General features: G+C 45.8%; 1 protein-coding gene across 1 annotated transcript in view; it reads right to left on the bottom strand.

The window, feature by feature from the left end:
• The window catches only part of hyx (cell division cycle 73 hyrax), a 118,534-nt gene that overhangs the window by 48,942 nt on the left and 47,138 nt on the right, over positions 1-22,454 (bottom strand). Inside the window, exons 9-12 of the mRNA XM_084608873.1 lie at positions 17,788-17,863; positions 17,013-17,195; positions 9,288-9,375; positions 5,410-5,547 (exon numbers count right to left, since the gene is read on the bottom strand). Of these exons, the coding sequence (XP_084464999.1) occupies positions 5,410-5,547; positions 9,288-9,375; positions 17,013-17,195; positions 17,788-17,863 (485 nt within the window). The remainder of the gene's footprint in view (positions 1-5,409; positions 5,548-9,287; positions 9,376-17,012; positions 17,196-17,787; positions 17,864-22,454) is intronic.

Raw genomic sequence — 22,454 nt, 5'->3', positions numbered from 1 at the left:
AGGTCATCTCTTAACTGCTGGTCTATTTCTAACTACTTCACTCTCTGTCACCTTCCATGCTTATGTAATGAATAATGGTAGTTAAATTTATTTTTCTTAGCATTCTTCCTAAGTCTTCTTCTGGTCGGTTGGTTGGAGTTGTCCTCCAGCCTGACATTTTCTGCTTCACTGTGATGCCCTATGCTTGAAACTCTCGCAGACCCCCCAAAAAACCTACCACACGACCTGCCAGGTGCCAGCCGATCACGACGCCCAACTTTTTTGAAAGAGACCAGCAGCCTCTGGCGGCTTTCCATAATGTAATGGGCTGCCGGAAACCCATGCACACCTTCCCAGTTGTGACACTATAATATATTCTACTACACTATACCTTCCACGGACGTACAATCAGCGATGACGATATGGCTGCACCATTACCCACTGAATGGCTCTCACAGTTTCTCATAGACTTTTCACGTCATTCTCTTCTTGGCATTTCATTTTTTGTTTATTAAGCAATCCGACAAAATTTCATGGTAACCATCTTCTGGGCGGCCAGAAAGCTATCGTATCGATATGCCGCTGATAATTGGTTGTTATACAGTCGAACCCGGATAATTCGAATTTCGGTTATATCGAACTCACGGAATATCCCCTTCAATATCCCATGTAAAAGTACAGGAAAGCTGCGTCGTATATCGCACTCAATTTCACCGGTAGTTCAATATATCGAACTCTGAACCACACATTGGATGGTGCACCTTCCTCAAAGATGATCGCATCACCCTCAGCCGTTTTCCGCGTGACCTTTTCAAACTACGCGCGGAAGTAATGAGAGGGCACAGCGCCGCACCCTTTACCCGAAGGCACGCACATCTGCGATGATCGCTGCCGCGCGCCAGCATGTGACGTTTGCAAGCCATGTGCGTGAAGGAACGAAAGGAAACCAATGCAGCCGCGGTGTTCGGGAGAGGGGAAAAACGCGATAGAGTGAAGCGCAAGGATATGCCCACTCTTCTGCAGAGCTTATCTCTCCCCTTCCTTTCTTTCTCGGTCTCCGTTCGCAGCAGCACGCACTACGCATGCCAAAACAAGCCAGCTTAGCCTGTGGCAGATGCTTTCTCCGGTGTGTGTTGTGAATGCTCTGCGTGCGATGGCTGACGTGCGATGTGCATCTCGTGTCGTCATGCTGAATGTACGTAAGCTACTGCACGCTGCAGACGCTAAAAAACGGCGGGCCTTTTTTTTTTTGCTTTTCCAGGAGGCATTCAGCTTTGCGTCGTGCTGAACATGCAGCGTAGCGTATACTATGGCAGCTGCAGACATTAAGAAGCAGCATTTTCTTTTCTTTTAAGAAAGTCGTCCTTGTGCTGCAGGTGCGGACGTTAAGAAGCGGCAGTCTTTTTTTTTTTTTTGTTTTTTTTTGCGAGTTGTCCATGCTTACATCTATGAAACAACAAAAGCATGCGGTCAGCTGCGATTATAAAACAGACTTTTAGCACTGTACGCTTCAAAAGGCATTTGCAGCTATCACGCTTTCCAACGATTTTGTGGCAGTGGACTCTGGCCGCCACAAGCGCGGCGTGATAAATTGAACCAGGCTTGTGCAATCAAGCCATCACAGGCACTCTGCCAAGTTCGTTCCCTGCCACCGCAGTATCTATCAACAGTATAGTCAAAAGATGAACACGCTGTGACGTTATCGCTGCGTACGTAGCATATCTTGGCATGCTGCCAATAAATGAGCTGTGGATGCGACGGTCGAAACGGAGGGATGTGCCACCGAAATTTTCTTTTTTTAATTCTTGGGTACAAAAGTTCGGGTTGGGTTTATTATGCGAGTGGGTTGATTGCGCGACAAATACAGTATCATTTTTCACGATCACAAGAGGTGTCTCAAGCCGATTTCTGTATATCGAATCATTGAAATATTGAACTATTTTGCGATCCCCTTCGAGTTCGATATATCCAGGTTCGACTGTACAGTCGAACCCGGATATATCGAACTCGAAGGGGATCGCGAAATAGTTCGATATATCGATAATTCGATACACAGAAATCGGCTTGGGACGGCACTTACAATGCGAAAAAATGATACTGTATTTGTCGTGTAATCAACCCACTCGCATAATGAACCCACCCTCCACTTTTGCACTCGAGAATTTGGAAAAAAAAAAAGCGTTAAGGCCAGCTCGCTCCCGTACAAGCGATCTCAGCGACGAGCGGCAGCGACAGAGCAAAAAATTTCCAACTTGTTGGAACTGCGTCCCTCTGCCGTACGAGCCACCGCCCGCCGCAGCTCAAAACAAGGTTTCTGTGTCGCCGCGGCAGAAATCGTCAGTGTTATCGCTTGCATGTCGCACTCCGTTTCGGTCGTCTCATCCCCAGCTCATTTCTTGGCAGCGTGCCAAGCTGCTGCACAGCGATAACGTCATCGCGGTGTGTTTATCTTTTGATAGCTCCTGCTGCGGCGGGGAGCGATCTTGGCAGACTGCCCGTGATGGCTTGATTGCACAAGCCTGGTTCGATTTATCACGCCGTGCTTGGGGCGGGCGTAGTCTACTGCCGCAAAATCATTGGAAAGCGTGATAAAGTAGCTGCAAATGCTGTTTGAAGCGAAAAATGCAAAAAGCCGGTGTCATGATCACAGCTGTCCGCGTGCTTTCGTTGATTCATACATGCAAGTGTAAACGACTCCAGCAAAAAAAAAAAAACTAAAAATAAATAAATAAAAAAAGCCACTTCCTAACGCCATATCTCACGCTACGCCGCGCGTACTGCACAATGATAAAAAAAAAAATAAAAAAAAATATAAAGATAGATCTGCCGCGCACTGAGGGTCCGCAACACACGCTGGAGAAAGCGTCCGACGTTCTGTCTGAAAAACGGGCTGAGCTGGCTTGGCGCATGCGTAGCGCGTGCTACTGCGAACGAAGGCCGGGAAAGAGGAAGGAGAGAGATAGCTTGGCAAAAGAATGGGCACACCCTTGCGCTTCGCTCTATCTTTCCCCTCTCGTTCCCACCAGTTCTCTCTGGTTCATTCACGCACATGGCTTGCAAACGTCAACGATAACCGCAGATGCGCGCGCCTTTGGGGAATGGGCGTGGCGCTGCCCTAGCCGAAATGTCCCCTCTCATTCATTCCACGCGTGGCTTGAAAACGTCACGCGGAGTTCGATATATCGAACGACCGGTGAAATTGAGATTGATATATGACGCGGTTTTCCTATACTTTTACATGGGATTTTCAAAGGGATATTCCGTGAGTTCAATATAACCAAAATTCGATATATCCGGGTTCGACTGTATATGGTTTATTTTTACATAGGGGTAATGGGAAAAGTGATAAATCATAAGGATTTGACTGTTATAAGCGATATACCGTTATATCTGGTATCGTTATAAGTGGATACATTGCACTAGTAAGGCAACAAAAACCTCTAAAGTACTTTCACAGCTCAGTTCCGTTCAGTCATGTCCGACTCTTCGTGACCCTATGGACCATATCACGCCACGCTTTCCGGTCTCTCACTATCTTCCTAACATCACATAATTTCATCTGCAGCGCCTCGAGGATGCCATCTAACCATCGCGTTTGCTGCCTACCCCTTTTCCGGTGACCCTCAACCTTGTCCAACATCAAAGCTTTCTCCAGAGACTCCTCTCTGCTCATCAGATGACCAAAGTAGCTGAGCTTTAACTTTACAATTTGACCCTCCAATGAGCAGTCAGGGTTTATGGTCGACAATATCGACTGATTTGATCTTCTGGCTCTCAAGAGTCTCCGCCAGCACCACAATTCAAACGCGTCAATTCTTTGGCAGTCAGCCTTCTTCACAGTCCAACTCTCGCATCCATACATCACAACTGGAAAGACCATAGCAGGAGTTATACGGATCTTGGTTGGCAGTCTAATGTCTCTGCTCTTTACTAGGCGGTCAAGGCTAGCCATGGCTCTCTTTCCCAGAAGCAGGCGTCTCCTAATTTCATGGTTGCAGTCTCCTTCCGGGGTAATCTTAGAGCCCAAGCTAGCAATGCACAAAGTGTTTTTTTTTATTGCATTCGCTGATACTGGCGTCCACTATAGCCACAGCAGTTTTAGGATATTAAACCATAAGCCAACCCAAATGTTCTACTACTGGGCCTTTGGAAGTGCACCAAAATGGGTTTTTGGCACAAGGTTATGGTTCGCGCGCGTCTCAAGCACTTGGCGGAGCGTGGCTGCGCTATACGGAAACAGTGGATCCCCGGGCACTGCGGCATAGAGGGCAACGAACGTGCCGACGAGCTCGCGACCGCAGCACATGAACTCCCTCCTAGCGACGAGCAACTCGCTTTGGAGGATGTGCGTGCAGTAATCAACGATCACCTCTGGACGCAGCACCCCGACCCAGGCATCGCAAGAGGTGAGCGCATTCACAGTGTCAGCGGCCGCTCGCTGATTCGGCTGCAACGCGCAATGATCCTCCGTGCACGCATTGGATGTGTGTGGCCTGGGGAACAACGGATGCGCCACGGACTTGCCACTAGTGACGTGTGTGACGACTGTGGCGCGGTAGAAACTCTCGAACATCTTCTACTGCGCTGCACCGCGCTAGCCGAACCACGACGCGAGTTGCTGGCGGCTTACAGAGCGCAGGGGGTAGTCCCGGACAGCGTAGCTGTGCTCCTGTGGCCGCCGGGCAGTGCATGCGTCCGCAAGCGAGCTCACGTGAGCCTGTGTGAGTACATCGAACAGGCGGGCTTGATGACCCGCCTATTTCACCTCGCCAGATAGTGCGCGCTGTGACTGAACGCTCCACGTGTGCTATTTCCCACAATAACGGCCGATCGCCCACGACAGCCGTCAGTGTTTTGTACAGTGTGCCAGTGCGTGCGTTGTGAACAGTTGCCTGGATGCAGAGCTATTGCGGAGGCCCGCCGATGTGCCGAGTGCTCAGTGACCTAAGACATTTGTGGGTCGGCCTCAAGCAAACTACTGTATACTGTACCATAGTGTATATATTTCTCTTATTTTTACCTACCCTTTTCTTTCTCCCTATCACTCACCTCTTTGATTTCCTCTACCTTCTCCTCGCTATCCCTCTATTTCCGCCGCCCCAGTTCAGGTGCTTCAGATATCAGATAGCAGATACCGGGGCTGGCAAACATCTTTTCTTTCCTTTTGTACAAACAATAAATAACCACTACAACAACAACAACAAGGTTATGAGGGCTACTTGGTGATCAGATTTCTTTTTAATGTTTACAAAAATGCTTAAAAAACCCATTACTTTTTTTTTTTTGCATTCGTTCCAAACTTGCATAAGTGAATCCAGACAAATCCAAATAATGGTTTGACACTCCACAAGCAGGAAAACATGTGCAGAGTATCCTTCGACACAACTGCACTTTCAATGAATGCAAGCTCATTCACCAACGCTTCCTTACCAGTCTTCAGCAGCCAGCGTGGAAGGGTTGTCGATCACCCGATAGGAGACGGTGGTACCCCTGTTGCGCCTCCGCTGGATCAGAACAGCATTCTCCCGCTTGCATCCTTGGCTCTTCTTTTCATCTGTGCTAACAAATCTGTGCAGAGGAAACCCACAGATCAGTTCCCCGGAAACACTGGTCGCAATCTGGCCATAACTCTGGAGAGCGGGTTGTTTGAGCTGTCAAAGCTTAGGGTGGCACAAGAAGATGAGCAGACAGCTTGGCGAGCAGCCTCCATCACTACTACTTCCGTGCACTTCAAAGCACACACCAGCTTTGTCACAGTCTTTCGGAAAGTGACAAAGTGCCAGAAAAAAAAAAAAAAAAAGAATCGTACATACATGAACAAGAATCTGTGAAAAAGTATTTCGCCTGTAAAACTTCCGGCATATCTGGACATACATTTCCTGCATATTCTTGTTCTGGGCATCAGCCCAAAGTCTAGAAAAAACAAAATTGCTTTTTTTTTCGTTCTTTTTATTTTAGTACTCAAATGTACAAAAATTTTACCTCTACACCTGAAGCATCCACACACTGAGAAGGTTAAGTGTCAGTCACTCACCTGACCGTTTGCAAACACCCGCACCCTTCACAATGTTTCCAATTTATGACAGCTGTAGCCTAGTGAGCTCCCCTCATAACAGCAGCACAGTAAAACCATGTTAATACGTAGTTGGCCGAGACGCGGAAAAAGTATGCACTATCCAGCAGTACACATTAACTGACTAGTACAAATTTGCCATTCCCATTCATGAAAAAAGAATAATTCAGGCACAGTAAATTTTCCACGAATACACGTACTTATATGCATTTTATCTATGTGCCAACCAGGAATCTGTCATTTTCCGTTGATGCCATGGCGGTCATGCGGGGACAATAGCAGTCTCAAAAATGAAGAAAATTGGGGCAAGCAAGTCCTACGAATGCACTAGTGCACTCTTCGTAGTTCCATTTCCAATAGAATGGATAATGTCCAACTTAGGAGCGTGAGAGAGGAGACCATTTGGCAAAGCAACTGGAGGAGTGGATGAAGGGGCATGCAGAGAGGGAGATAGAAGGATAGGAGATCCAGAACACCCACAGTAACTGAATGGGAGGCGGACGTGATACAGTGGGGCCACGGGGAAAGGAGGGAACTCTGGTCGCAGGGAAGGAGAGCAATGGTGCCGTGATGGGGACCCAAGGACCATGCACGCCAGGGAGAAGGCAGCAAAGTGGGTAGTGGGAAGCTCGAATGTCTCCAGGATCCAGAAAAAGACTACTAAAAATAGTTCAGTATAATGAATAGGTGAAAATCGATCGCAGACATGGAGAATGTTTCAGTGCGGTAGTAGAAAGTGCAAAATACCACCTATGGGATGATGCAGAAGAGGACAAACCAGTAGTAATACATGCAGGAGTCGATGTCCTACAGGGCAGGGGAAAATACCTGGGAAAGCAGGAACAGACAGTAGTGGCTAGACTAAGGGCAGCATCGGAGAATGTACACATTGTCCTATGCACGGTTAAGACGTCAGGGGGCAACTACGAATTAACATCAGGCTTAGGAGGGCAACGACAGCAACGGAAGGACAAGAGTGGAAAGACAACCATACCCTAAAATAAAGCACATTTGCAGAAAGTGACAAATCACATAGAAAACATAGTATCCAAGCAACCAAATAGGTAGTGGTCATATGATGACCAAGTAGGTGTTATAAAGAAAGGGCTAGAGAGGACCCAACTCAAGCAGGGAAGAAAAAAGGGAAAACAAACCAAAGAAGCTGTCGGGACGTGGAGGTTAGGGCTACCAATAGTGAGACGCCAAGGAACATCCAGAGCGCACAGATCAGCAAAGAAAAAAGGGTCCGCTCAAGAAGTAGAATTAAAATGAAGAAACACCTTGAGAGAAAAAGGGAGGCTGCAATATTAATCCAAGATCAAATGGAAAAAGCCGGAGTCTAGTGGATGATGGAGATTAATAAAAAGGTAGAAGCGCTGCAAAAAGGTTTTTGGAGCACATAAGAGCACAGGCAAATACGACGGAGGGGATACAATGGTCACTGACGACAAAGGAAGGCAAAAGGGTAGAGGGAGCCCGGGATTATATCAGGAACATTTGCAGAGCCTGGGGAGAAGGACACAGAAGGAAGATGTGAGAATACTGAAGGCAATAGGGCCGAAGAGAAGGAATGGAGAGAGACTACCCGAAAAGAATGGGATAGAATAGAAAGGGAATAGCAACAGGGCCTGATGGCATACCCATGTGAATGATTAGGTCAAAAAAGCAAATTGAAACTATTACACCTGATTGAGGAGATAACAGAGGGAGGAGAGGTACCAAAAGAATGAAAATTGAGCAGGATGAGATTAGTTTATGAGGGTAGGGGAAGCAAGGACAACATTAAATCTTACCAATTACAGTTACCTCAGTCATATACAGACTGGCAATGCAACTTGTTATGAGTAGACTAGAAGGATTGGCAGAGGGTGAGGAGATACTAGGTGAGCTGCAGAATGGCTTCCGCAAGGACAGAAGACTAGAGAGTAACTTGTTTATAATAACCCAGTGCATAGAGATAACAGCAACAGTAAGAGACCTCTATGGCTAGCCTTTTTGGACATTAAGGATTCATATGATAATGTAGATCAGGGTAAGCTGCGGGCCCAATTAAAAGGATATGTACTGGATGGAAGCATGGTCAGGTTCCTAGAAATGGTACATACAGATAGCGAGGCTATTATAACATGGGAGGGACAAACAACAAAGCTAGCAAAGATAAAAAAGAGGACTCAGGCAAAGCTGCCCCTTGTCACTCCTGCTATTCATGATATACATGAGCGAGATGGAAAAAAGCCTAAAAAAAATTGGCATAGTAGTACACTCCAGATATATGCAGGGAGAACAGAAAGTAAGCCAAATGCTACCGGGATTGATGCACGCAGATGACACTGTCCTGCTGGCAGACAAGCAGGATGGGTTGCAGGAGCTAAATAAGGATCTGTGGGACAGAGGGTGGGAAGTTGGGACTGCTATTCGGTAGAGAGAAATCGGGGCTAATGGTATACAATGATGACAAAAGCAACCCAATTGAGATACAGGAAACAAAGATTAACCACATGGAGAAATATAAATATTTGGGCATGTGGCTAAATGAATACTACATGGAAGAACAAGAAAGAAATATCAAAGACAAAGGAATTAAGGGAATATGAAACAAAGGGCACTTTGGAACTACAATGGATGCGAGATAGTTAGAGGGGTATGGAAAAGAATTATAGTACCAGGTCTCACTTTTGGGAATGTGGTCCTGCGTATGAAATCGGAAGTACAATCAAGCCTTGAAATCAGTCAGAGACGGATGGGAAGATGAACAAATAGACGAGAAAAAAGTTAACGAAGGGGCAGCAGGGAGATTGGTGAAGTAGGGCAAGGGAGAGAGAAAACTAAGAAACAACTAGCTGATTCTTAGGGAAGGGAGAAAAAGGCGATTATAGGCTAGGCGGTGCAAGCTGCCACCCGATACAAAGGGGGAGGCCAGCACATTCCATCCACCCGGAACGTGGCCGAAATGTCATATCGCTGAGGGACCGCACGTTGATAATGCTTTTCGGAAAGGCAGAAAATGTTCAATGTCGCAACACGGCGTGAGCAAAAGTGCTGCGGCAGGTATGCGTTGAGCGGTAGGTACTTCATGAGCCACTACGTCTTAAGCGGGGTATTCTCACAACTATGTTCTAACTGCAACTATTTGGTATGCAGGCACATATTACCGAGGTTTTACTGTGGTACACGGTGCAAGCTGCACTGTTTGCAGCATAGATGCATTTCGACCCATCACGAGAAGCTTTTTCACCTGAGGTCTTGCAGGATGTCCTTGGCATTGTACATGGTGATCAGTGAGGTGGTGGCCGCCGGGATGATGATGATGGGTGTCCGTGACACTGCACAAGAGATTGGCTTCACAAACCTCAGTCCACCCAGAGCATACCACCACCAGTGAGGAAGCACACAGAGATCTGCTCTTAGCAGTCCAATTGCTCAGGGCACCTTGTGTGTTCCACTGTGGCAAGCAGATATATGCATGCATTCAGTTTTTTTTTTTCCTGCATTAACCATGTCTTCTCTGGCTCCAGGAAAAGACACCAGCTTTGTCAGCATTAAAGAGGTGTACCCAGAGCAATACACCACCTAATAGTAACTGTGCACGAATATTTCAAAAACTGAGACGTTTCCTAACAGTACAACTTTTAATATTTTGTAGAATTTGCAACACACTTTCAAAATTCCCCCCATTCAAACCTCCCAGACACCAAGCCATTACAAATTTCCCGTTACTTATACTTGCGGCAAACTAATCTGAGACTGCAGCATCTTGTCATACAAGTTAATTCACTATTCCTTTAATAATAATAATAATAATAATAATAATAATAATAATAATAATAATAATAATAATAATAATAATAATAATAATAATTGGTTCACAGGAAGGGAAAGACGCAGTATCTGTCACACTTGCTACGTGGACACCTGAACCGCACCGTAAGGGAAGGGATGAAGGTGGGAGTGAAAGTGGAAGGAGAGAAAGGGGAGCCGTAGTGGAGGGCTACGCAGTAATTTCGACCACCTGGGGATCATTAACATGCGCTGACATGGCACAGCACACGGACGCCACTTGTTTCGCCTCCATCGGAATGCAGCCTAAACAAAGCGGCGTCCGTGTGCTGTGCGATGTCAGCGCACGTTAAAGATCTCCAGATGGTCACAACTACTCCGCTTTATTATTATTTTTTTTTTTGCGATGTTTACTGCCTTAGGGCATAAAAATGCTATGAGGAATGAAGGGTGTGGTCAAATAAATGAATAAAGGTTGGCTGATGCAATGAAGTCGAGGAGTGAACGATGATGTGGTCCCTGTGTCCAAGCCACATATGACTGCGGTTTATGGGGAGAGAGGCCAGCTGCCACCAGATGCCGGATCCGCCGTTGGCTTGAGTGCTGGACATCCCACAGCAGGTGATGGATGTCAGCTTCTGTATTTCTGGATTTGCAGATGGGGCACCCAGGGTGTGGATACCAAAGAGTCCAGTGTCCGTACATAGCAACAGCCTGTGTACAGTAATGCTTGGCATGGCATAAAATCAATGCTCCGATAAGGACATCGACAGCCTTCACGGAGCGGATGGGAAAACTAAGTGCAGCACCAAGAGACTGTGAATCTGACCACACCAAAAGCAGTTCTGTCGATTCGGACCCCTACGATAACAGTGCGCATGGGAATAATCAAAAGAGCTGAATCGAGTGTGCTGCCACTATTGTCTTGTGGTGAACCACTTCAATAGTTCTCCATTTTTGTCAGCTATGCTAGGCCACAGGGGACAAGCAAAAACTGTATGACAAAAACACTCTCAACACCAACCTTTGCAGCGCAGTGCAGCATGGCTTAGTTGTGGTACAGTGCCTTCGGTTCACGAAAACATCTGGGCCTGTCACGGGGCTCACAGTTTAGCAGAAGGCTATTCATCGTGAACTCTGTGCTTGGGATGGCATTTACTAATCCACATGCACTTTATAGGAGTCACAAGATCGGGCTCAGGTTTCTCCTCTTGCATTAATTTTGCGAGCCACCTGTTGTGTTTGCCAGCAGCACCCTCAGATAACCAACCGGTGATGTAGACTCCTTTAGTGAGGAGATATTTTTCTTTGACAATGCAGCTTGGTGTCATGCCTCTCCAAGGAAATGGCATCAATGCAGCCTTTGCTCGACTGACAAGCCCAAGTGGACGATATGGGCGGACGGTGAGCCTATACGGGCAGTAATGCCTACACTAAAGAGCCCCAAGACCACTACAATACTTCAATGACTTGGAAAAGGCAGTTCTCAAAAACTGGCTGCAGGGAGAGAAGACGATTCATTGACAGTCAGACGCCCAGGTACTGAAACATTTTCTTCCCTTTAGTTGCCTCACTTGCACAAAGCATGAGCACGAGGCTGCTCATCCAATGACCCTCGACTCAGCAATCTGGTCTTTGTAGTTCTAAGGCAATACAGTCGAACCCGGATATATCGAATTCGAAGGGGATCGCGAAATACTTCGATATATCGATAATTCGATATAGAGAAATTGGCTTGTGACGGCACTTACGATGCGAAAAAACGATAACGTATTTGTAACATAATCAACCCACTCGCATAATGAACCCACCCTCCACTTTTGCACCCAAAAATTAAAAAAAAAAAAAAAAAAAGAGTGTTAAGGCTAGCTCGCTCACATGCAAGCGATTGAGCGATCTCAGCGAAGAGCGGAAGTGACAGAGCGAAACATTTCAAACTTGTTGGAACTGCGTCCCTCTCGCCGCATGCGGTAGCTCAAAACAACGTTTCTGTGCCGCCGCGGCAGAAATCCTTGTCGATGGCGCGCGTCACTCCGTTTCGGTGGTCTCATCCACAGCTCATTTCTTGGCAGCGTGCCAAGATGCTGCGCAGCGATAACGTCGGGCGCGTTTATCTTTTGATAGCCCCTGCCGTGGCGGGGAGCGAACTTGGCAGAGTGCCCGTGATGGCTTGATTGCACAAGCCACGCCGCGCTTGGGGCGGGCGTCATGATCGCAGCAGCTGACCGCGTGCTTTCGTTGATTCATACATGCAGGAAAAAAAGACTCCCGCAAAAAAAAAAAAAAAGAAAAAAGAAAAGAAAAAAAAAAAAGGAGAGAAAGAAAGAAACTGCCGCCGCTTAACGTTCGAACAGCACGATAGGAAAGGATCACTCTCTCAAAAAAAAAAAAAGGGGGGGGGGGGGGGGGAGACAGCTGCCGCTTCTTAACTTTCGCAGGTGCCATAGCCACGTCAGCCGCCGCGCGCAGAGGGTTCGCAACACACGCTGGAGAAAGCGTCCGACGTCTGTCTGAATGCGAAAACGGGCTTAGCTGGCTTGGCGCATGTGTAGCGCGTGCTGAAGGAGAGAGATAGCCCGGACACCCACGCACATGGCTTGCAAACGTCATGTGTTGGCGCGCGGGAAACGATAACTGCAGATGTGTGCGCCTTTGGGGAATGGGCGCGGCGCTGCCCAGACCAGCCGTCGCCGAACTGTTCCTTCTCATTCCTTCCGCGCATAGCTTGAAAACGTCACGCGGCAAACGGCCAAGGGTGATGCGATCGTCTTTGGGGAAGGCACACTTTCCAGTGCGTGGTGCGGAGTTCGATATACCGAACGACCGGTGAAATTAAGTTCGAGATATGACGCGGCTTTCCTATACTTTTGCATGGGATTTTCAAGGGGATATTTCGTGAGTTCGATATAACCAAAATTCGATATATCCGGGTTCGATATAACCAGGTTCGACTGTAATAGGTAAGAGGGTGGAGGGAGGAGGCTAAAATGGTCAATGTCTTTCTTTGCTTTGCCATTCTTGGGTTTTCAACTCTCTCATGGCAAAAAATGAAATACTACAAGTTTGGCAAAGGATGCTCATAATCGAGAGAAAATGGGACGCCAATGACAGAGTGCTGCCGTTTGAGTATAAGGCGACAGTTCCACTGGTTACCATTCCACATTTCTCAGACATAAATAACAAGTGTTTTCATAATCCAGCACCACGCCATAGACTTCGGCTTCCATGACCATTTCAAGCTACGAACAAGCACAGTTCTTCAAGGATCACTGACCGCATGTGCGTACAATGTTTCGAAAACGAAAAATGGAAATGAATTTTCTCTCCCTACAAAAAACAAAAAAATTCTGTCTGCAGACGGCATGGGGCAGGTATGCCATTGTGAATCCATTCAGCAGTCTACTTTCCAATACAGGCTGTTATGGCCCCTCTAAATGACACTGAGGTCACATAACATGATGCCATTTTCACAAGTTTTCATATGGAATGAAACTTACATTATAGTCGTGTAAATGCAATACTTACAAGAGTTAAGATGTGACAACTGAAAATAAATCCTTAAGCCCACATTGCAATGACTCGAGCACGATAGAAGGTTCTTTTAGTGTTTCTTTCATAAATCAATGTGAGTTTAGTAAGTAGCGATCTACCAAAGAGTATCCTCAAAGCAATATCACAACGAACAACTGGGGCGTAGTAAGGATCTTTGACGATACGGGCGACTCTGCCATGAGGCAGCTGTGTTCACCTTTTAGTCCACCCAAGAACCTTGCCTTTACTACACAAAATGTGTTCACCAGCACTCAACCATGCCAGGAGGTCGGGACACCGATGAAACCAACAAACCCATGACAGCATAGCGTAATTTGACGCCCAAAAAGACAAGACAACCAAATGGGCCGGCCAACAAAACTCTGGACCCGCCTTAGCCTTGGAAGAAAAAATGAAATTGGGACCTCTGATTGGGCCATGCTTTGCAATAGACCTTCAACGCTGTTCAAGCACATGCATCTTGGACACTCCAACATGCAATAAAACAACGCTGCTGCCTTGCTTTCTGGCAAGAGAATACTTACGTCCTTTTCCAAAAAAATAATATTGACCTGTCGAAATGAATTGGGAACACTTATGAACAGTAGTCACATGCAGTTTTGACATAGAAAAGAGGCACTCCTCCTCTTCAGTACAGAAACACCTTATTAAGGGGGGGGCACTATCAACTGATATGGGCACTATCATTATGAATCGCTGCCTGTTACTGTGCAGAGGGTGCGGCCGTATCATCATCGCCATCGCCCATTGTGGGTTCGTGGAAGATGGCACCGATCACATTCATGGCGCAATAGATCTAGACATGAAATGGCAGATTCATCGGGATTTCTGGCAGAGTTTCAAGGTTGGAAGCCCCATGAAAAAATACGGGCATTCGCACTCTACGCTTTTAACGATCAAGGCTGGATATGTTCTGCACCTCATCCAATCGGTTTCGCGCATGCAAAAATACTGCCGCCAGCATATGTGCTACTGGAAGCGGTGCCTGCAGCACTTGTCAAGCTTTAGCTGCTGCTCAGGCGACCATGGATTCCGACTTTTCTTCAAGTATGCCTTATTTTTTGGCCACAGATGTATCCTGTAATAAAGTGTTTAGTGTTCTTTGCGACGATTAGCATCATTCAACCCTATTTACTCATCGCTAGTAAGTAGGCAAGCCTACATGCATGGGAAGATACGTGCGTGTGTGCTTTTTTTCCCGCCGGTCCAGGTATAACAATCGGTTATAACGATTGGATTTTCCGGTTTTCTCAATATTGTTATAAATGGACTGTTTGAAATGTTTGGAAATGATTGTGCTATGAGCCTATCCTGAAAATTTCATGAAGATATCTGAACAAATGAAAAAGCTGATGCTCAAGGGTAGACTGCCTCCCCCCCGTAGAGGCATGTTTACTTCCCAAATGGGTCCATTCAGGACAGTGCAGCTAGAAAACCAACCCCCAGCTCAGTTCCCATTAAACTTCGTGTGCTTGGAGCAACTTTAAGACATAGTGGCCAACCACCAATGTCTCGGTACTAGTTACTGCATACAACAAGTGAGTAGATATTCGAAATCTTGATTACAAATCCAATTATCCAGTTTGAAAGTCTGACATTCAAAATTTTCCAAATATTCAAAAATTACCGAAGACACTAAAGATTTTCTCATTCACCGCAGTTTACCTGCACTAAGCGCTTCACCGCAAAGCTTGACTGTGTGGACAGTGCGGTGAAGCACCCTCAAAACGGGGGCCGTCCTATGAAAGTGGGCCAGCGGAATTGGGGTCAGAGGCCTTCCTGACAGTGAAGCACTTGAGGCTGTTTTTGGACTAGTTAGTAGCGTTTGCTCATTTTAGCAAAGCCTGAAGCGCAAAAATAAAAAACAGGGACGTGACAGCACCTTGGCCTGTGTCCCTCCCAAGCTCCTGTCTTTTTTGTGCTTCAGGCTTCGCCAAAATAAGCACCTGATAAAACTGGGAAAAAAAAAACCGTTTCCTCCTTGTGGTTTCATCTCAAATGCAATCATCATGCAGGCATTCATCAGATAAAGTTACTGTTACGCAAACGGTTTTCGGCAGTTCTTTTTTTCAGGCCCATTTAATAATTTGAGCTTTCCGTTAATTCAAACATATTTTCTCGTACCTTAAAGGCCAAATTAATAGGAGCTAATAGTATTCAGCTCCAGCCATTTCATGCAGGTCCATACTCAATATTAAACCATTATATGTTCTTTCAGTAGCAATTCTAGTTTAATTTTGTCTGCATATACCATGTCACTCAGAAATAAACATGACAAGCACTGTTTACTAGTTTTTCTTTTTCCTTTTTGTCCTCATTGATCAGGTATTTGATAATCGAAGCATTCCCCTGACTATATTTGCATTAGGTTCGTATATGAAAATTCCAATATTCGCACACCCCTACTGCCTATCTATCATCACGTACAAGGCTGGTCTCTCGCAGTGTTACCATGCTATGCCATCTATGGCTAAGAAGTTTCGTTGCCGTTCCTAACACACAACATGTGGTGCCCTCTCCTGCCGAGACTTCGCACGCGCCGCTATCTGCACGCCAGCTATCACTTGCTGGAGTCTCTGCAGTGAAGTTTCCTTTTCCATCATGCACAGGTCGGCAGCTCCCTCATGATCAGAGTTCGGCTGAGTACAATCTCAAATGGTGATTGTATCTGCATAAATACTGGGCCTAATACAGCGGCCGGGACACGGTCTTGAGAGGGGACAAGGCTCTTCATGGGCCGAAAATCAGGAAAAAACAGACTTTTTGATGGCATTTTGGAAATCTACAGTCCATACCGACTTATTCACTCCATGGGCTATTAATTCAACTTTATAAGTTGCAAGTGAGCTAACAGATCTCATCTCTGCAAGTGTTTTCTTTTCTTTTCTGACAGCTTGCTAGCTTACAAAAAGGATATCTTCTATCTTTGCAGCTTGAGCAGATAAAAGAACAATTTTTATTTTAGCATGCTCCTGACCGATTATACTTTAGAATGTTGGGAACAGATTTCTCATTTTGCTCATTCTTTTGTGCACTCTAATTTAAACTGCTTATAAATCACTATATCAAAATGACTAATACTGCCTTAACCAAAGAACATACATTGCATTCCTTATAGTACTGCATACTGTCTAGCCACATGTCAATGGTTTTTCTGATGAGTGTTTTTTTTCTCTCCATTGTTTCTGTAAACACAGGAGTGAAAATGTTGAAAAATTTGAAAACTAACTGACATACCAGCAAAGTGATTAAATATTTAAAATCAGCATAAAAGACTGAGCACTTTCATTCAATTTAGCTTAAAAGTAAAGAAAAATGTTTCGAGAGCCCTGTGTTCTCAAGGCTGCAATAGTAGCTGCGGGGCAGACATTTTCTGCTTTTGCCTTCCTTCGTGGAATACCTAGGCTATCATCACAGGGTAAGTGAACACACATGTCCAGTTACGGCACACTGTCGCTGGTCCAACGAGGTTCCACAACATCATGAGTCTCGCCCCCAGGGCACCCTTGCAATAACACCCCAGTCGTCGTTTGGCCACCTTAACCGGACTCCATGCAAGCAAGCCACAACAACCTTCAACCACTTCCCGATACATGTCAAGGCAAAAGTATGGAGGCCAGACAACAATCACCTCTCTTGGGCACTGGTCGTGGCACTGGAGCAGCAGTGGCGACTGGGTGGGCCACCACGGGAGGTGCTGTGGGCGTTGGAGTGGCCACCGGCACTGGCCGCTTGGGCTGGCTGCCCTCCGTCACCGATTTGAGGTTCATGCCGTGATAGGTGCCCATTGTGTCGATTTTGAAGCCCTCCGTCTCTGTGAGGAAAAACCAAGACACCTGGCACGTGAAGTAACGTTCACTGAACAATGCATTTTTAAATGTGCACCATCATCTCTGCATTTTCAATTCTCCAGTCTGCAGAAAAGGTGTGTCACGCACTCGGCCACAGCTTGGCCCGAAACCAAGTTTTCGTTCTATGGTTCGGATAAACAAATTAACAGCTACCAAACTGCACTGAAGAAAAGCTGGTCAAAAATATTTAGTACCCAAAGAAATGCCAGTGAAGTGGCCGTTGCGTTAAAAACAAGAGGCCACAGCAAAGTTTTCTCATGCAGCAGCTGGTGATACCATACTAGCTCACCAACAAACACTATTTTAAAACAGCTGCCCTGCAAGACGGACCGACCAGCAGACTACAACAGAGGGTAGGAAAAAGCTGGACTCCGGTGCACACAAATGCTTCGCAAGAACCGAAAATGCTTACTATGACTTTACCTTCATTACTAACCTCCTCTCTGGAACATTAAATCACAACAACAATAGGGGAAAAAAAAAAAAAAAGCAGAAAACAATTGAATTGGTGTGCAACACAGCTTGCTACTGCTGGCTGAGCAAAACATCCCTCACCTTCTTTGCCTCTAAAACGTTCCTGATCGTATCTGTTGTAGACAGCCGGCTGGGGCACTGCACGCACTGGGGTGGCCTGCAGGAACAGAGCACACACACTCTGTCAGATGGTAGAACCCTGCTTCTTCTGAAACTGACCATTCTCCACGGTAATATGCCACACCTTAACTGCTGTTTTTCGAAACCCCATAGATACGGGTCAGGTCACAGAGAACTACCCATTTTCAACAAAATTATGGACGCATCAGCCATCATGGGCAATCTAGTTACTGATGTTCATTCACGCTCACTCTAAAATAGCTGTCATATTTTAGGCCCTCATTAATGTCTAATAAAAGACTTGACATTAATTCAGAGATTTTCTTGCAGATCACAAGTTTTCTAGACCAAATGCTTCCCATAAGTCTTCGTTAGTGGGTACTATTCATCGTCCCTTTCACGTCAAATCTGCAGTACCCATATGATCTGCACTTGGACCTATCATATTATTAGTTTATAGTGCAGTAAAAAGTCATGAATTTAAACTTCAAAGTGCCAAAATAAAAAATGAAGTTGCAATTATTAAATAGCCTCGAAAAAACTGAGAACCACTAATTGCATTACCGTAAATTTATTTAGCGAAAGACCAGCAATGGTCGCCCGCTTTTTAGACGGGAACAGCATGACAATGACTATTTTTGATCTCCAACTTGCACTTTATTGCGTGCACACAGTCGGGAGCATCAAAGCAGGCACCAGGCACCCTTTACGGTGCGACACATTACTAACAGAGGCTCTGACAGTCAGGCTGAGTGGTGTCACTTGCGTGTGAGGGGGCTTCCCCGATAGTCACCCAGATGGTCACTTCAGCGTGCCGCAACAGCTTTTATAATGTCGCAAAGAGCTGTGACGGCTGCGATCTGCATGCAGCGCAGTGCAGGATGCATATCGGCAGCGTCTCGGGTCCTCACAACTACGTCATGACAGCTCGACCAATCGCAGGCAGCGGCGCGGCCCGCAGCCTGTCTCGAGGTGCCGGCAGTGCCGGTCGCATATTTTAACTAAAAAAAAAAGACAATTGGCGCTTGTTCCTGCCTAAATTTAATTATATAGTCGAGTTCGCGGCGTGAGAAACTGTTATAAGCCATTAAAATCTCAATTTCGCCAAAAGTGCTGCAGTGTCTCTTTAACAATCCATATTATTTCATTGGTAGCTTCTGCCTTCCCGGCACAAGTGTCCGAAGAAGCATTCAACTCTGTAAGAGCTGCTTCCAATCTCTTCTTTTTTCCCCTCAAATCTTCGACAGCTTCTCCGAGACATCACTTTTTATTCTGCTGTTTTGCATCTTCGTCTTCCTGTTTATTTTTACCTTCCAGAAAAGCACGATAATGCTGTCTTGCAGAAGCCACAGACATTTTTAATTCTTTTGAGATGTTCACGTTAGTTATGCCACCTGCTCTTTCCACAGCATCACACACAATGCACTGGGGTATATAATAAACACCTTTCACATTTTCCACGACAACTTGCAGATTCACACTGAACCCTCACTCCACTTGCCTGCCCATCACTGAGAAAAAGTAATAGTTTATGAACTCTCCAGCGCTCCCTGTAGCATGAAGTTATGTTCAATAGTAATAAAATTGCACACACCCCCATGTTAAGTTCTGTCGAAAAATATTAGCTTGTGCTTGTGATCCTGCAGAATATCTATATATTCTGAAAGTGCAGTGTCCCTTTGCATTTCTGTTAGCCTCTTTGAAACAATCAATGCATCCAAACCTCTTTTAAGGGGGGACACGGGTCTTTCGGACCAAAAAATCACTTTTTAGAAAATGTGATTTGCGAAATCAGTAGCTCTTGATCTACCTTTCTGTTAAGTTTTTCATCTCTAGGATCGGTATTCAAGTCACAATGTCAATTTAAATAATCAATGTCGCCCGAATTTGAGCCGAAAACGACCCCCGAAACAACAATTTTCTGCACGCATAGCTCCCATTTTGTGCGCGACACCGTAGCCATTTTGGTCTCATTTGAAAGAGCTGCCTTTCGTCTTCAAACTGCCGCCTTTTGCTGTTTACATTCTGCCATTGGCCGCAAAAAATATAGCAAAAAAGAAAACGTGGCATTTGCAATCCCACTGGCTTTCAGGGTGCACGTGATGATAAGGCGTCACCACATTGGTAGAGCTGGCTAACGCCGTCTGCTCGGCATGCCCGAGCCACGGGGAGACGGCGGAGACGTGACGCTAGCCGCGCTTGTTTCCAAACCACAAGGAGCATTCATGGCAAGAATTCGTGAAAAAAGTGAAAAAAATTGTTGATTAATCATCTAAAGTGATTCCCTGCCCCGGCTGTGCGCGCTCAGGCCGACGAAAGCCGTGCACCGAACGATCGCGCATACGAGCCAGAAGTAGGCTTACCGTGTTCCCCAACACGGGAGGCTGCCACTGTCAGCGGTCGCCCCCGCCGCGACAGTGATATTGCAGGCCGCAGATGTGCAGAAAGATAAGCTCAAAACAGAAAAAGCTTGAACTCGCGCCAACTCCAGCAACGAAGCGGTAGTCTGATTGTTTTCGGGACAATGACGGCAGCGCGGCGGACAGTCCGCTTGGCGAGGCGGAGTTCACGATTGTCAGATCTAAACAACAGTTTGCCGAGAGCGGCGAAGTGTAAAACATACAGCAGCGATATTTGCATTGAAAAAGGTGAACGTGGATAAGAAATCGCCATCAAACTTATTTTCCAATGCGTAAACTGCGGGACACGTCTTCATAGAGCTTGCCGCGCGTTTGTGCTAATCGGACCTGCTTCATAGTCATTAGTGAATGCAGTTGCTTACCGTGCAATGCAGAGCACTGGGAAGCAGCAAACAGCTCCAAAATTACATTTCTTTTCCGCAATAAACGTTTCTCACAGCGGTCTTGATGCGAGGACGTAGGAAAACGACGTACATAAACGACGTACGCGCGCTACTCTATTGCGCTAAGCGATCACACAGCGCGTGCGTGCGGTTATGGGTTCAAGGGTTGTTCTGCCATCTGCCGCAGGTTTGCAGGTTTTTATTTTTATTGTTTTCGACGCCGCGTCACGTTCAGGGGTTCGTGCCGTCGGCACGACTCGATCGCTGCTTTTGCTCTCTCTTGTTGCGCCCTTGCTTGCGGCTAGCAGCAGCAAAGGAAGTTGTTTTAGCCTCTTTCCATCTCCCTCTGTCATCCTGATTTCACTACGTGTCATTTCACTCCGTTGTGCGGGCCATCGGAAGTGTGCCCTCCGTGCGCGCGGTTACTTTCGGATGGCTGATCAGGCGGGACCTTCGTCTGCGGACTGGCGCGATGGCTCTTTTGATTATAAATACGAGCCGAGCTCGGATTCGGACTCTCAAGATGTATTGAGCAGTGTTTTCTTATATTATTCTTATTCAGCCAATTTATAATTAGGCTGGTAATGATGATGATGTTAATTAACAAGTCCTGCAGAACACTGAAATGTGCATATTCTGTTGACTATGTTATTTGTATAGCAGTCACAATCAAAAACAGATCGCTATGCTCGTTCCCCTGAATCCAAGCCAACACTGGGGGTGCGTCACAGCCAGAAACGCCCGACAGCGAAAGGGTTAAAGAATTCCCTGTTTCTTTTTTGCTGTCGACCACTTGCAGTTTTGCGGCCTTAATATCTCGGCACCTATTGCAGATAAAGTATTAATTTCTTTTTCAGCATGAAGCCAAATACGTGGAGCACACAATGTTGTAAGATTTTTAATTTCTTGTTCAAAATTTTTAAAATGGCTTTTTTTGTAACCATTATAGTGCTATATTTTGACCTTTGAACCTTGTTATGAAATAAAACTAAATAATTACTCAATCAAAAAAATGCTTGCAACATTGTGTTCCTCATTCTTTCTAGTGTCCAGCAATGTGTTCATCTTAAGTTTTTCTTCAGTGGTCATTTTGTAATTGTTCTTGTAAAAATAGACTAATTGGTGTAATTATCTCATGAAATAATTGGATCACAAAAGAAATAATGCGTAGTTTTGGAATCTGCACAAAAAAACTGCACAAACCCACCAAGTTGCATCAATTTTGATTGGTAAATAAGGAAAATAGGTTTAAGACCAGTGTCCCCCCTTAAAGCCCTCTATGCTCTTTGCAGGCTTTGAGCCCATCTGCCTTGGGTCTAGCGAGGTAAGGCCTGGAACTATAGAAGACTGCAGTGGGCTTTTGTCTAGTATTTTTTTCATTATTGCCAAGAGGAACTGCTTGCATTCAATCTTAAATGTAAACACCTCCTTCGAGCTCAACTTGCAGCTTTTCAGAACCTTTTCTGCTCTGTGGCCAATATCAACCTTCTCGAGTGAAGTGTGGTTTCTTGGATGTTCTAAAGCCATCTTCAAAATGCTCATTATCCCTGTAGATGAACACAGAATTGAGGTCTTGACAAATTTCAGCAAGAGCTTTCTAACTGCACAGATAAAGTGTTCCATCAGAAAGAATACCAATGATTTGCCTGTTTGGTATAACAGAAGAAAATGCTGCAAAACCATGGCTAAATTTAATGCAAAGTTGAGCTTTGTTGGCACAAGTGGCTCTCGACAGCATGTTAATATTGCTGCAATGTTATCTTACTGGCGCCGCCATGTGGCGAGCTCGGGAGACTGGCACGCGCTCGTCTTCTTTGCTCTCGGT

This window comes from Amblyomma maculatum, chromosome 7 (genome assembly GCF_055883805.1).
Source record: "Amblyomma maculatum isolate TAMU_Amacu chromosome 7, ASM5588380v1, whole genome shotgun sequence".
NCBI classification, from domain to species: Eukaryota; Metazoa; Arthropoda; class Arachnida; order Ixodida; family Ixodidae; genus Amblyomma; species Amblyomma maculatum.
This window is presented reverse-complemented; position numbering and strand designations above follow the sequence as displayed.